At 44.0% G+C, this 13,690-nt stretch overlaps 1 protein-coding gene across 2 annotated transcripts in view; it reads right to left on the minus strand.

The window, feature by feature from the left end:
• TMEM183A (transmembrane protein 183A) overlaps window positions 1–4,797 on the minus strand; it is a 17,745-nt gene extending 12,948 nt beyond the window's left edge. For both annotated transcript variants that reach the window (XM_011990502.1, XM_011990501.1), the window contains exons 1-3: window positions 4,590–4,797; window positions 4,303–4,392; window positions 3,370–3,537 (exon numbers count right to left, since the gene is read on the minus strand). In XM_011990502.1, coding sequence (XP_011845892.1) covers window positions 3,370–3,537; window positions 4,303–4,392; window positions 4,590–4,698 — 367 coding nt within the window. In that variant the 5' untranslated portion in view covers window positions 4,699–4,797. The remainder of the gene's footprint in view (window positions 1–3,369; window positions 3,538–4,302; window positions 4,393–4,589) is intronic.
• Window positions 4,798–13,690: the final 8,893 nt, after the last annotated feature.

A 13,690-nucleotide genomic window follows, 5' to 3' on the forward strand; every position in this document is an offset into this window, starting at 1 on the left:
GGAGTCTCGCTCTGTCACCCAGGCTGGAGTGCAGTGGCTGGATCTCAGCTCACTGCAAGCTCCGCCTCCTGGGTTCACGCCATTCTCCTGCTTCAGCCTCTCAAGTAGCTGGGACTACAGGCGCCCGCCACTTCGCCCGGCTAATTTTTTGTTTTTAGTAGAGATGAAAAAAAAAACTTTTTAATAGCCATGAGTTGATCACTGTTGAAGCTGGGTAATAGTTATATGGAGTTATAATCAGACTATTCTCTCTTCTTCTACATGTGTCATTAAAAAAAAGGCTTTTTAAAAAAAGAAGAAAAATACATTACACCTGCTAAAATAATAAAATAAAAAGAAATTTAAAAAGAAAAAAAAAAAGACCAGTCTGATGGAATGGAGAACCCTAACGGAGGTAAAGTAGAATAAGGAAGTAAAATATGAATTATGGTTAAGAGCCTGTAAGCCACAAATCATATATCTGGTAAGTGACTGGTAATCTGAATAGATAAAGAAGTCTTACAATTCAGTAATAAAAAGACAGCTGGGTGCGGTGGCTCACACCTGTAAACCCAACACTTTGGGAGGCCGAGGCAGGTGGATCACCTGAGGTCTGAAGTTCGAGATCGAGACCAGCCTGACCAGTATGGAGAAATCCCATCTCTATTAAAAATATAAAAAATTAGCTGGGCATGGTGGCGCATGCCTGTAATCCCAGCTACTCGGGAGGCTGAGGCAGGGGAATCGCTTGAACCTGGGCAGCAGAGGTTGCGGTGAGCCGAGATCACGCCATTGCACTCCAGCCTGGTCAACAAGAGCGAAACTCCATCTCAAAAAATTTTTTAAAAAATAATAAGATAATCCAATTTAAAATGGGCAAATATCATTAGCCATAGGGAAATGCAAATCAAAACCACAAGGAGACAAATACTAATCCACATCCACTATAATTTAAAAAGTCAGACAATAATAAGTGTTGGTAAGGATATAGAGAAACTGCAACTCTTATACACTGCTGGTGGAAATACAAAACGATGCACACACTTTGGAAAATGGTTTGGCAATTCCTCAAAAAGTTAAACAGAGAGTTTCTGTATAATACAGCAATTTCACTCCTATCTAACCAAAAATGAAAAAACCTACGTCCACAGAAAAATTCGTCCATGAATGTTCATAGCAGCAAACAAAAAGGAATAAAAAAGAATGAGATACTGATACATGCATAGTATGGATGAACCTTGAGAACATTATGCTAAATGAAAGAAGCTACATGCAAAAGACTATATATTGTATGATTCCTTTTACACGAAGTGTCAGAATAGGTGAATCTGTAGAGACACAAAGTAGATTAGTGGTTTCCAAGGACTGGAGGAGGGTTTGGAATGAGAAGGGATGCTAATAAGTATGGGGTTTCTTTTTAGAGTAATGGAAATGTTCTAAACTTAGACCATGTTGATGGTTGCACAACTCTGTGAATATGCTAAAACCACTGAATTGTACACTTTAAAGGAATAAATTTTATCTCAATTTTTTCCTAAGTCTAAGCCATTCTGTGGAACAAGTCCAAAACAAGATAAATCCCTAATAGAATGGTGATAAGCAGCAACTTTAAGTTAAAAATTAAGGACAAATAAGTATGAAGAATGTCAATACCGGCTGAGTATCCCTCATCAGAAACGCTCAGGACCAGAAGTGTTTCAGATTTTGGCTTTTTCCGCATTTTGGAATATCCTGACTGTACTTATTGGTTGAGCAGCCCTAATCAAAAATCAGAAACCTGAAGTGCTCCAATAAGCATTTCCTTTTAGCATCATGTCAGTGCTCCAAAAATTTCAAATTTTGGAGCTTTTCAGATTTGGAATGCTCAACCTGTATTAATTTTTGGATCCTGAAAAAGAGGAATACGACTAACAATAACTGGAGTAATTCCAAAGCAATCATACCATTAATTTCATTAACTTATTACTTCAATATACTTTAACAAATAAAAATATCTATTATCTGATTCTCAGGTACAGGTGAAAGTACTGGTAAATCTGAGACCAAAAATACATACATCACTTATTATTATGATGATTTTTTTTTTTTTGAGACAGAGTCTCACTCTGTCACCAGGCTGGAGTGTAGTGGCACAATGTGATGGCTCACTCTAACCTCCGCCTCCCAGGATCAAGCAATTCTCCTGCCTCAGCCTCCCGAGTAGTTGGGACTACAGGTGCACACCACCACACCCAGCTAATGTTTGTATTTTTAGTAGAGACAGGGTTTCACCATATTGGCCAAGCTGGTCTCAAACTCCTGACCTTGTGATCTGCCCACCTCGGCCTCCCAAAGGGCTGGGATTACAGGTGTGAGCCACGGCGCCCAGTCTCACTATTTCACCTAAACGCAGCTGATCATCAGAACCACTTTAGCTTTAATAATTCTGGACTAAGCATGGTAGCTTATGCCTATAAACCCAGCACTTTGGGAGGCCGAGGTGGGTGGAATGCTTGAGCCCAGGAGCTCAAAACCAACCTAAGCAACATAGTGAGACCCCCGTCTCTACAAAAAATAGAAAAAATTAGCAGGCATGATGACATAGCACCTGTAGTCCCAGCTACTCAAAAGATGGGTGAATCACTTAAGCCCGGGAAGTCAAGGCTGCAGTGTGCCATGATCTTGCCACTACACTCCAGCCTGGGCAAGAGAGCAAAACCTTGTCTCAAAAAAAAAAAAATTCTGAGTTCCATCCCAAGAGATTCTGACTCATTAAGTCTGGAGGAAAACCCAGAATCTGAATGATGGTTTGGCACATTATATACCATCAGTTTACTATTCTTTGCTTCATTTGTGTACGTTTCATTGCCATTAGGATATTTTAAAAATCATCTACTTTTCTATTTCCCACAGTAGTTATTAGACATGAAGCAGACATTACTAATTGTAGAGCACTTAAAAGCCCATGATAATGTCTATGTTTGTGTGTAACAAAACTTGTAACATAAAATCCACATATTTGGGAAAACATTTTTTGGTTACATCTCTGCTTCCTTACAGTAACATTCAGAAATCCAGAAATGCAAAGGCCTTTTATTTTCACATTGCCATGTGGGTTTTTAACGTGATAAAAACATGTTCTCAATGAAGGGCTACTATAGTCCAGTTCACAGTTCCAGAACTCTATCACACATACTAATCTCTTTCCCTCTCGAATTCAGACAAAAGAAAGAAGAAAGCCCAAGTGTATTAAATCCTGTCCCACTACCAAGGTTCTTGTGGAGAGCCAAGTTTCCTTCAAACTCTCCTGGTATCACCTCTTATACCTCCTCCTGTGCTACCGGGAAAGTAACATCTTCAATTTGTCACCACAGGCAGGTCTAATAAACCAAAAAAGAGCAAGCTCCATACCTTTGTGCCTCTTGCTTTTCTTTTTTCTGGAGACAGTTCTCTCATGGATGCTTTCCTCCTGGGCATCCATCTCATCACTGCTGTCGATGATGTCACAGGGCTCACCAGCCCCAGAAAGAGCTTCCTCTGCAGGAACCTGAGAGGCTTCCAAGCCACAAAGAGATTTTACTAGAAGAAAATGAGAAGAAAGAGATGGCACACAGCTCCACCCAGAAATACAAACAACTTAGCCAAGGTATCAGCATCCATTCAGGAAAGGGGGGATAAAAACATCGTGAGAGAGAAAAGTGAGAATCTATCACCAAAAAAAATAAAGATTTTAGTATTTTAAATACAAAAAAGAAAGGAAAGTAATGGGCAAACTGACTCCAAAGTTGCAGAAACTCCTTTTTTCAGCCCTGAAGAAAAAAGGTGTGCACAATTTTTCCACTATAAACCCTGGAAGATACAAGATGATTTGTATTCTTGTAAGTTCTACAGAGAAATGTTTGAGACAAATTGAATCCAATTTAGCCCTGGTCCTGAGCTGGAGGCAGTAGGTGTCATAAAATACAAGTCTCAGCCCCATGAGTAAACAGACTGAAAGCAAGAGAAACACCGAAAAGGAAAAGAACACTCCAAGGTTATTAAACAAGGAAGCAAACTGCAGAGTAAAATATATGTGAACTACAGCAAAGAGATTACCCAAGAACAATGCAGTGGAAACTAGAGTATGCAAACATGTTTTAAAATGCAAAGAAAGAAAGAAAATACTTCTGCTGCAGAAACTGCTACTCTTGACTAATCCTCCTCCGCCCCCAATATATAAGTTAACATTGACAAGAGCAAACACGGTTACAAGAAGACGACTAAAGGATTGCAAGAAAAACAGAAAATAAAATCCCTAGTTCTGTCTTCGCGGCATGAGTCTTTAAAGGCTCGCGCAAAGCTTACCTTCCTGCTGAACAGCGTTGGCTACGGCTTTCTTGACTCGTCCAGACCTCACGACCGCCGGATCCGAGTTGGCGTAATCCGCCACGGTCACTGCAACACAGCACCAACCCTCAAGGAAGAGGCCTTCTCTCGTCAGCGTCTTCCCCGCCAAAGACCTCCTCCTCGCTGCAGGCCCCCGGACCAAGCCGCCCTCCAGCTGCGGACAGACGCGCTCACCTCTGCACGGTCCAGCCCCCTCCCAGCCGCCAGCCCCAAAATGTTTCGGCGCCCCTGCCCCCCTAACCTACCTCGGCCGGAGCAGGCGTCGTGGGCCCGGAACTTGAGTCGCTTTCCTCTCTTGGGCATGGCGACCGTATCCGGGCGAGGCCTGCCTAGCGGGCCGGGCCCCCGGGCCATGTCTCCGGCCGGAGAGCCGGCCTCGGGAGCCGCAAGCCAGCTTCGCCCGGCTCCGCGGCCATCCCACACCGGAGGCCGCTAACTCTCGCGAGAACATAGGTCCGGGGTCCGAGTCGCTTTGGCGGACGACGCCGCTCTACGCGAACCAATCATGGCCAGGTGCAAGGGTACGTCATCATTCGGCACCCGCGAAGCAAGCTGGGTCCGGGTTCCAGGTAGAGAGACAACTGTTGTGCTGGGTAGTGTGGGGTATTGCCGTAACTCGTGTGAGACGAACGGTGTTTCAGACCCGGAGCCCACACCTGTGTTGATTAGAATTGAGAGTTTACATCCTGGTCTCCGGGATTCTTCATAGTAACTCCTCTGTCCACACTCCAGGTCCACGTCAGCACCAAAATGCGTATACACTGTCATCTTCGTGCTCTATCTCGGACCACAGAGACTGAGCGCCTGCTAGTCCAACATAGGTCTGTAAGAGTCTTCACTCTGTGTTACGAAAGCTATAAATAAATTTCTGAATTCTCAAAATAGGAGGAGTTCTTAAAAGTTTCCAATCTATCACCATGTAAGGTTAGCCGAGAGAAGGGACGAGAGAGAGACCCGCGATCAGGCGAGGAAGTTTATTAACTTGCCGGCTGCTACACGACAGACAGAGGAGGCACCCCTGAGCTTACAAAATGAGGGTTTTATATGGGGGAAAGAGACCCTGGGGTTGTTTGCTGGTTAATTTTGCCACATATTACTTTGTGACGTTTATTACAGGAGGGTGTAGGTAAAATTTGTTTATGCTTCCCACCGCCTCCCCGTGCGGTCCGGATGGTTTGTAATTGGGGTTTATTGCAGCAAGGTCTGATAAGTGAAGTCTGCTGGCTTCGTAAGGGCTTAGAAGTGTAAAGAGACTTGGGGGAGGAAAAGAGTTGTAGAGCATTAGGGGGAGGGGTGGACAGCATGGAAGGGTTTGGGGGAAGTGTCGGCAGTACCAAGAAGCTTTTTGGGCAGTTTGTTCCTAACACACCGTCCCTCCAAAAAACTACTAGAAGCATCCATGAAAAACTATCGCAGAGGCAAGAAGGTCACTTGAGTCCGGGAGGTCGAGGCTGCAGTGGGCCATTATTGTGCCACTGCACTCCAGCCTGGGCGACAGAGCGAGAACCTGCCTCAAAAAAAGAGGAAAAAAAGAAAAAATAACGTCTTTCCTTTGTGTTGAGACAGAAGCGAGTCACTGAGTGAAGGTTACAGAACTGTAAGGGAGCAGGACCCTGGGTTGCTTCCTTATCAGTGATGCTTACTGTATCACCACGACGAATAAGAAGTTATTTGGTGTCCTAAGTGATTCTCCTTTATCCTTCTAACTTCCTTGCAGCTCCTAAAGGCTGATTATCCCTAGCTTGGGAAACTTAAGACCCAGGCATCCAATCCGCTGGATCTACCAGAGAATGTCTTATATTCAGTCTAACCAGCGAGCACAAAGTTCTTTAGGAGAAAAACCTCAGGCCTTTTACTAACAGTATGTAACAGACTACCACCAGGGTCGTGCTAATAGGCTTGAATCAATTAGGAATTAAGATTGAAGCTGAAGATAATTGATTACAATTGTGAAATATTCAAATTTAATTTATCTAAGGTTACAACATGAAACAAATGTCTAATAAACTGTTAACAAAAGAAAATTATTTCAAATAAGGTTTCTATTGATATGCAATTCATGTTTGTAGTCCAGTTCAAAATGCAGATGGTAAGTGCTGAGACTTCTCATTTTACAATGTTATCAATAAAAAATTCATGGCCAGGTATGGTGGCTCATGCTTGTAATCCCAGCACCTAGGGAGGTGGAGGTGGGAGGGTCCTTGAGCTCAGGAGTTTGAGACCTGCCTGGGCAGCAACAAGACCCCATTCTCCACCAAAAGGAAAAAAAAAAAAAAAAGACCAAAAAAAAAGTGTAATAAAAAATTCACAAGGCTGACATATATGTAGATTTCTACTCATGTGGCACCCTGTTGAAAACACTCAGGCATTCAGATTCTGGAGGGAATCAAATGTACAAGAAACATAAACCCTATTACATTGTCACTATAAAAAACTTGGGTTTTAACAAGAATGTTCTCTGATTTTTCAGCAGTGTAATTACTATTTTAATGCATTGGATGAAAGAAATGCTAGTTCCCAAAACTGTTTATTTCATCTTTCAAAATTTCTAGACTGAGAAGATTTTAAGCAAATCCATGGGCCACTATAGTGGAACAAATGATCCTGCTCCTTCATTCCACCTTTTATTAAAAAGCAACAACTTTTAATTAATAATAGCACTGTTAATCTCCAGACCAGAGGATACAGGTTCTTGCTAGGAAGACAAATAAAAATTACTAAAATTGTTATTATGTTTAAATGCAAGTGGCTTAACCTAGCTATTAGGAAGAAAGTGGAAGGAAAATGTTTTCAAATATTTTCCTCAGAAAAGTGGGAAATTTAAGGACAATATATAAATACATACGGCATTTGAATGCTATCTTTCTAGATTATGTCCACCCTACTTTTTTGGTATTAAATTGTCCTTTAGGCTGGGTACGGTGGTGCACACCTGTACTCCCAGCACTTTGGAAGGCCGAGGCGGGTGCATCACAAGGTCGGGAGTTTGAGATCAGCCTGGCCAACATGGTGAAACTGTCTCTACTAAAAAACAAACAAACAAAAACAAATTAGCCGGGCATGGTGGCGGGCAACTATAGTCCCAGCTACTTGGGAGGCTGAGGCAGGAGAATAGCTTGAACCCAGGAGGCGGAGGTTGCAGTGAGCCGAGATCTCACCACTACACTCCAGCCTGGGTGAAGAGCGAGACTCCATCTCGAAAAAGAAAATTGTTATTTATTTTGCACTAATAGTAAATGATCACAGGAGGTGTTTGCTTTTTAGGGTCCTTTCTCATGAAAACTTAAAAGTGGCAAATCTATGTTGGTTGTCATAATTTTCTTTTAAATTTTAATAGCCTGTGAAACCCTAAAGCCTGGGAATCATTGCTTTGGAGGTATTGGAAAAGTATCCCTTCGGTTTGAATACATACATGACAGTGGGATTTCCTACTAAAGGCAGTTTAGTATAAAAAAGCAATATTTTGGCCGGACGCGGTGGCTCACGCCTGTAATCCCAGCACTTTGGGAGGGCAAGGCAGGCGGATCATGAGCTCAGGAGATCGAGACCATCCTTGCTAACACGGTGAAACCCCGTCTCTACTAAAAGTACAAAAAATTAGCCGGGCGTGGTAGTGGGCGCCTGTAGTCCCAGCTACTCCCAAGGCTGAGGCAGGGGAATGGCGCGAACCGGGAGGCAGAGCTTGCAGTGAGCCAAGATTATGCCACCGCACTCCAGCCTGGGTGACAGAGTGAGACTCTGTCTCAAAAAAAAAAAAAAAAAAGTATTTTGAAAGTAGTCAAGAGTGCAGATTGTGAAGTCAGACTTGCTTGCGTTCAAAATTTCCCTCTGTGTGGGACCTTGGAAAAGTTACTTAACCTCTCTGAAGCTCAAGCGCAGTTTCCTTGCCTATAAATTTCAGATAATAAAAACACCTGCTTCACTGGGTTGTTGAAATAATTAGTTGAATTAACCCATAAAAAGCACTAAAAATAGCACATAGTAATCCTCTTAGCTGTTATTATAGTGATGAAAAAGTTGTGGTGGTTGTTATTTGAAAACACCTTAGGTGACTGATTCGTTTTTGCTTCTACTGCATGAGGAGAGAATACATAGAGTCATAAGGAAGGTAACTCATTCCAGTTTATTAAAATGCTAAAAGACTAGTTAGTACCTAACATACAAGTGGCAGGGTTAGAATTCAGACTATCTCCAAAGTTGATATATTAAAAAACACACTGTTCACTTTGGGAGGCCAAGGCAGGTGGATGACTTGAGGTCAGTAGTTTGAGACCAGCCTGGCCAACATGGTGAAATCCCATCTCTACTAAAAATACAAAAAAAGAAAAAAAAAAATTAGCCAGGCATGCTGGCACATGCCTATAGTTCCAGCTACTCAGGAGTCTGAGGCAGGAAAAAACACTGTCTTGGCCAGGCACAGTGGCTTCCAGAACTTTGGGAGGTAGAGATGGGAGGATCACTTGATGCCAGGAGTTCAACACCAGCCTGGTCACCATAGTGATACCCCATCTCTGTTAAGTAAATAAATAAGAATAAGAACTGAAAATAAAAACCACTGTCTTATCCTGCCTCTAAGATTAAAACAGTCGTACTGAACTTTTGCCTTTGATTAATATTGGTAGTCTAAGTGTAAGTTCCTCTAAGCTGGGCGCACCATGGTCAAGCCATTGTGACATTCCCCTGCGTTGTGATAATGTACTTTGTGATATTCCCCGTCCTTGTGAATGTACTTTGTAACATTCCTCCCCGCCTTTGTGACAATACACCCTCCCCTGCCCTTGTGAATGTACTTTGTAACATTCTTCCCCACCTTGTGACTATAGTCCTCCCTGCCCTTGTGAATGTACTTTGTAACATCCATCCTCTGCCCGCAAAAATTGCTCCTAACTCCACAGCCTATCCCAAACCTGTAAGAACCAATGATAATCCCACCACCCTTTGCTGACTCCTTTCTCAGACTCAGCCCACTTGCACTCAAGTGAATAAACAGCCTTGTTCAATAGATGGATGACCTTCCCCTCTGCAGCCCCTCTTATGAAACTTCCCAACAGGATGCCCTCCTGCTCCTTCAACATCTATTCTCAAAGGGGTACCGCATATCCCCCTCTAAAGCCCAAATTTGTTCCCCATCCATTACCTATCTCAGCATAGTCCTTCATCAAAACACACGTGCTCTCCCTGCTGTGTCTGGCTAATCTCCGAAACCCCAACCCCTCTACAAAGCAAAAACGCCTTTCCTTCCTAGGCGTGGTTGGATACTTTCACCTTTGGATACCAGGTTTTGCCATCCTAGCTAAACCACTATATAAACTTACAAAGGGAAACGTGACTGACCCCATAGACCCTAAGTCCTTTCCCCACTCTTCTTTTCATTCCTTAAAGACAGCCCTGGAAACAGCCCCCACATTAGCACTCCCTAACTTGTCCCAATCCTACTTCTTACATACCGCTGAAATACAAGGCTGTGCGGTCGGAGTTCTTACACAGGAACCGGGCCCATGACCTGTAGCCTTCCTATCCAAACTTAACCTCACAGTTCTAAGCTGGTCCTCATGTCTACATGTGGCAGCAGCCACCACTTCAATACTTCTAGAGGTCCTCAAGATCACAAACTATGCCCCACTTACTCTCTACAGCTCTCATAACTTTCAGAATCTATTTTCCTCCTCACAGTTGGCGCATATACTTTCTGCCCCCTGACTCCTCCAACTGTACTCACTATTCGTTGAAACTCCCACAATTACCATTGTTCCTGGCACAGACTTCAACTCAGCCTCTCACCTTATACCTAGCACCAAACCTGAATCTCATGACTGTATCTCTCTAATCCATATGGCATCCTCCCCATTTCCCCATATTTCCCTCTTTCCTGTTCCTAATCTAGACCACACTTGATTTATTGATGGTAGTTCTTCAAGGCCCAATCATCAGTCACCAGCAAGGGCAGGCTATGCTGTAGTGTCTTCCACATCTATCATTGAAGCTACTGCCCTGCCCCCTTCCACTACCTCTCAACAAGCCAAACTCATTGCTTTAACCCAGGCTTTCACCCTTGCAGAGGGATCATGTGTCAATATCTACACCGATTCCAAATACGCCTTCCACATCCTACATCACCATGCTGTTATATGGGCAGAAAGAGGCTTTCTCACTACACAAGGGTCGCCCATCATCAACACTTCCTAAATAAAAATCCTCTTTAAGGCTGCTCTACTGCCCAAGGAAGGCAGAGTCATTCACTGCAAGGGGCATCAGAGGTCACCAGATCCCATTGCTCAAGGCAATGTTCATGCTGATAATGCAGCGAAAGAAGCATCTAGTGTTCCCACATCTGTCCCTCACGGCCAGTTTTTTTTCCATCTCATCTATCACTCCCACCTATTCTCCCACTGAAACTATTACCTATCAATCCCTTCCTACTCAAGGCAAATGGTTCTTGGATCAAGGAAAATTCCTCCTTCCTGCCTCAAAGGCTCACTCTACCTTATCCTTTTATAACCTCTTTCATGTGGGTTACAAGCCAATGGCTCGTATCTTAGAACCTCTCACTTCTTTTCCATCATGGAAATCCATCCTCAAGGAAATTACTTCTCAGTGTTCCATCTGCTACTCTACCACCCCTCAGGGATATCTCAGGCCCCCTCCCTTTCCTATACATCAAGCTCGAGGATTTGCCCCCACCCAAGACTGGCAAATTGACTTTACCCATATGCCCCAAGTCAAAAAACTGAAATACCTTTTCGTCTGGGTAGATACATTCACTGGATGGGTAGAGGCCTTTCCCACAGGGTCTGAGAAGGCCACCACAGTCATTTCTTCCCTTCTGTCAGACATGATTCCTTGGTTTGGCTTTCCTACCTCTATACACTCTGAAACGGACCAGCCTTCATTAGTCAGGTCACTCAAGCAGTCTCCCAAGGCCTCGGCATCCAGTGGAACCTTCATGCCGCCTACCGTCCTCAATCTTTGGGAAAGGTAGAAAGAATTAATGGTCTTTTAAAAACACACCTTACCAAGCTCAGCCTCCAACTTAAAAAAGACTGGATGATACTTTTACCACCACCCTTAACTCTCTCTTGGAGTGGATAGAAGATCTTCAGTGGCAAGGTGCACTCCCATTCTTCTATCCTGATGAAGTCCTTTTTTTCACTTTTCTGCTCACTCTTATCCTTGCCCCCATTCTCCAGTCACTCTCTACCTCTCCCTAGTTACCGCCAGCATACTATCAATCTCTCCCACTCTCTCCTCACTGCCTCCAATCCTCCTCTAGCAAAGAATTGCTGGCTATGCATTTCCCTTTCTTCCTGCTCTTACACAGCCGTCCCCGCTTTACAGGCTGACTGGGCTACCTCTCCTGTCTCCCTGCACCTCCAAACCTCCTTCAATAGCCCTCATCTTTATTTACTGAGGAACTTCTTTACTTTCTAGACAGGTTTGGTGAGAACTCGCCAGACATTTCACACCAACAAGCTGCCACACTTCTCTGCATCTACTTAATGGCACCTCTCCTTATGTCAGTTCCACCCCCACCCCCGCAATATTTGGACCCACACAAACAACTATCCCTGTTGCTGCTCCTTACGCATCTCACAACAACAACCTACTGGAATCCCTTTAGTCAACCTTCCACCGTCCAGATGTTCCTTTACTCTTTATCTCCAGAACCCAGCCACACACATTACCAAACAGATGGGAGCATTCCAGCTTCACATTGCTGATAAGCTCTCTATCATTACTGGCAAACTAAAAAACATTGGCAGTCACTATTGTTTAGGAAGACACCTACCCTGCATCTCACTCCATCCTTGGCTACCCTCCACCTGTTTGTCTGACTCTCCTCCTGGCCCCTCCTCTTGCTTGTTTATCCCCAGCCTCATGAATGGCAGTGAAAGGTTACTTGTATGTGCTTTCTCATACACCATGAGAACCGAACCTCTCTCTGCACAGTTGTACCATCGATCCCCATTACAGCCTCTAACAGCTGCTGCCCTTGCTGGAGCTCTAGGATTTTCAGTGCAGGACTCCTCTTTCAGTACACCCTCTCACCTTTTCACTTTACATCTCCAGTTCTACCTGACACAAGGTCTCGTCTTTTTATGTTGCTCTTCCACCTTCATGTGCCTATCTGCCAACTGGACAGGCACATTACTCTAGTCCTCCTTACCCCCAAAATCCAGTTTGCAGATGGGAATGAACAACTGCCTGTCCCCCTCATGACACCAACACGACAAAAAAGAGTCATCCCACTAATCCCTTTACTTGTGGGTCTAGGACTTTCTGCCTCCACTATTGCACTTGGAAGTGGAATAGCAGGTATCTCAACCTCTGTCACAACATTCCGCAGCCTCTCTAATGACTTCTCTGCTAGCATTAGAGATATATTACAAACTTTAACTGTCCTCCAAGCCCAGGTTGACTCTTTAGCTGCAGCTGTCCTCCAGAACCACCGAGGCCTCTATTTACTCACTGCTGAAAAAGGAGGACTTTGTATATTTCTTAATGAAGAGTGTTGTTTTTACTTAAATCAGTCTGGCCTGGTATGTGATACCATCAAAAAACTCAAAGACAGAGCTCAAAAACTCGCTAATCAGGCAACTAATTACGCCAGACCCACCTGGCCACTCTCTAACTGGGTATCCTGGCTTCTTCCAGTCATTAGTCCTCTAAGACCTGTCTTCCTCCTTCTCTTATTCAGGCCTTGTGTCTTCCAATTAATCTCTCAATTCCTACAAAACCACATCCAGGCTATCACTAATCACTCTATACGACAAATGTTGCTTTTAACAGTCCCGCAATGTCACCGCTTACCCCAAAATCTCACTTCAGCCTAATCTCTCCCACTTTAGGTTCCTGTGCTGCCCCTAATCCCGCTCAAAGCAGCCCTGAGAAATGTCACCCATCACCCCTCCATACCGCCCCCCCAAATTTTCGCCCCAAGTTTTCACTACTCTTTTTCATTTTATTTCTTCATTATTAACATAAAAAGACAGGAATGTAAGGTCCTCTGAGCTGGCCGCACCATGGTCAAGCCATCCTGACATTCCCCCCGCCCTTGTGATAGTGTACTTTGTGAAATTCCCTGCCCTTGTGAATGTACTTTGTAACATTCCTCCCCACCCTTGTGACAATACACCCTCCCTGCCCTTGTGAATGTACTTTGTAACATCCTCTCTGCCCTTGTGACAATACTCCTTCCCTGCCCCTGTGAATGTACTTTGTAACATCCTCCCTGCCCTTGAGAATGTACTTTGTAACATCCATTCTCCCACCGGCAAAAATTACTCCTAACTCCACCAGCCTATCCCAAACCTATAAGAACCAATGATAATCCCACCACCCTTCGCTG

Source organism: Mandrillus leucophaeus, unplaced genomic scaffold (genome assembly GCF_000951045.1).
Source record: "Mandrillus leucophaeus isolate KB7577 unplaced genomic scaffold, Mleu.le_1.0 Scaffold38, whole genome shotgun sequence".
Classification (NCBI taxonomy): domain Eukaryota; kingdom Metazoa; phylum Chordata; class Mammalia; order Primates; family Cercopithecidae; genus Mandrillus; species Mandrillus leucophaeus.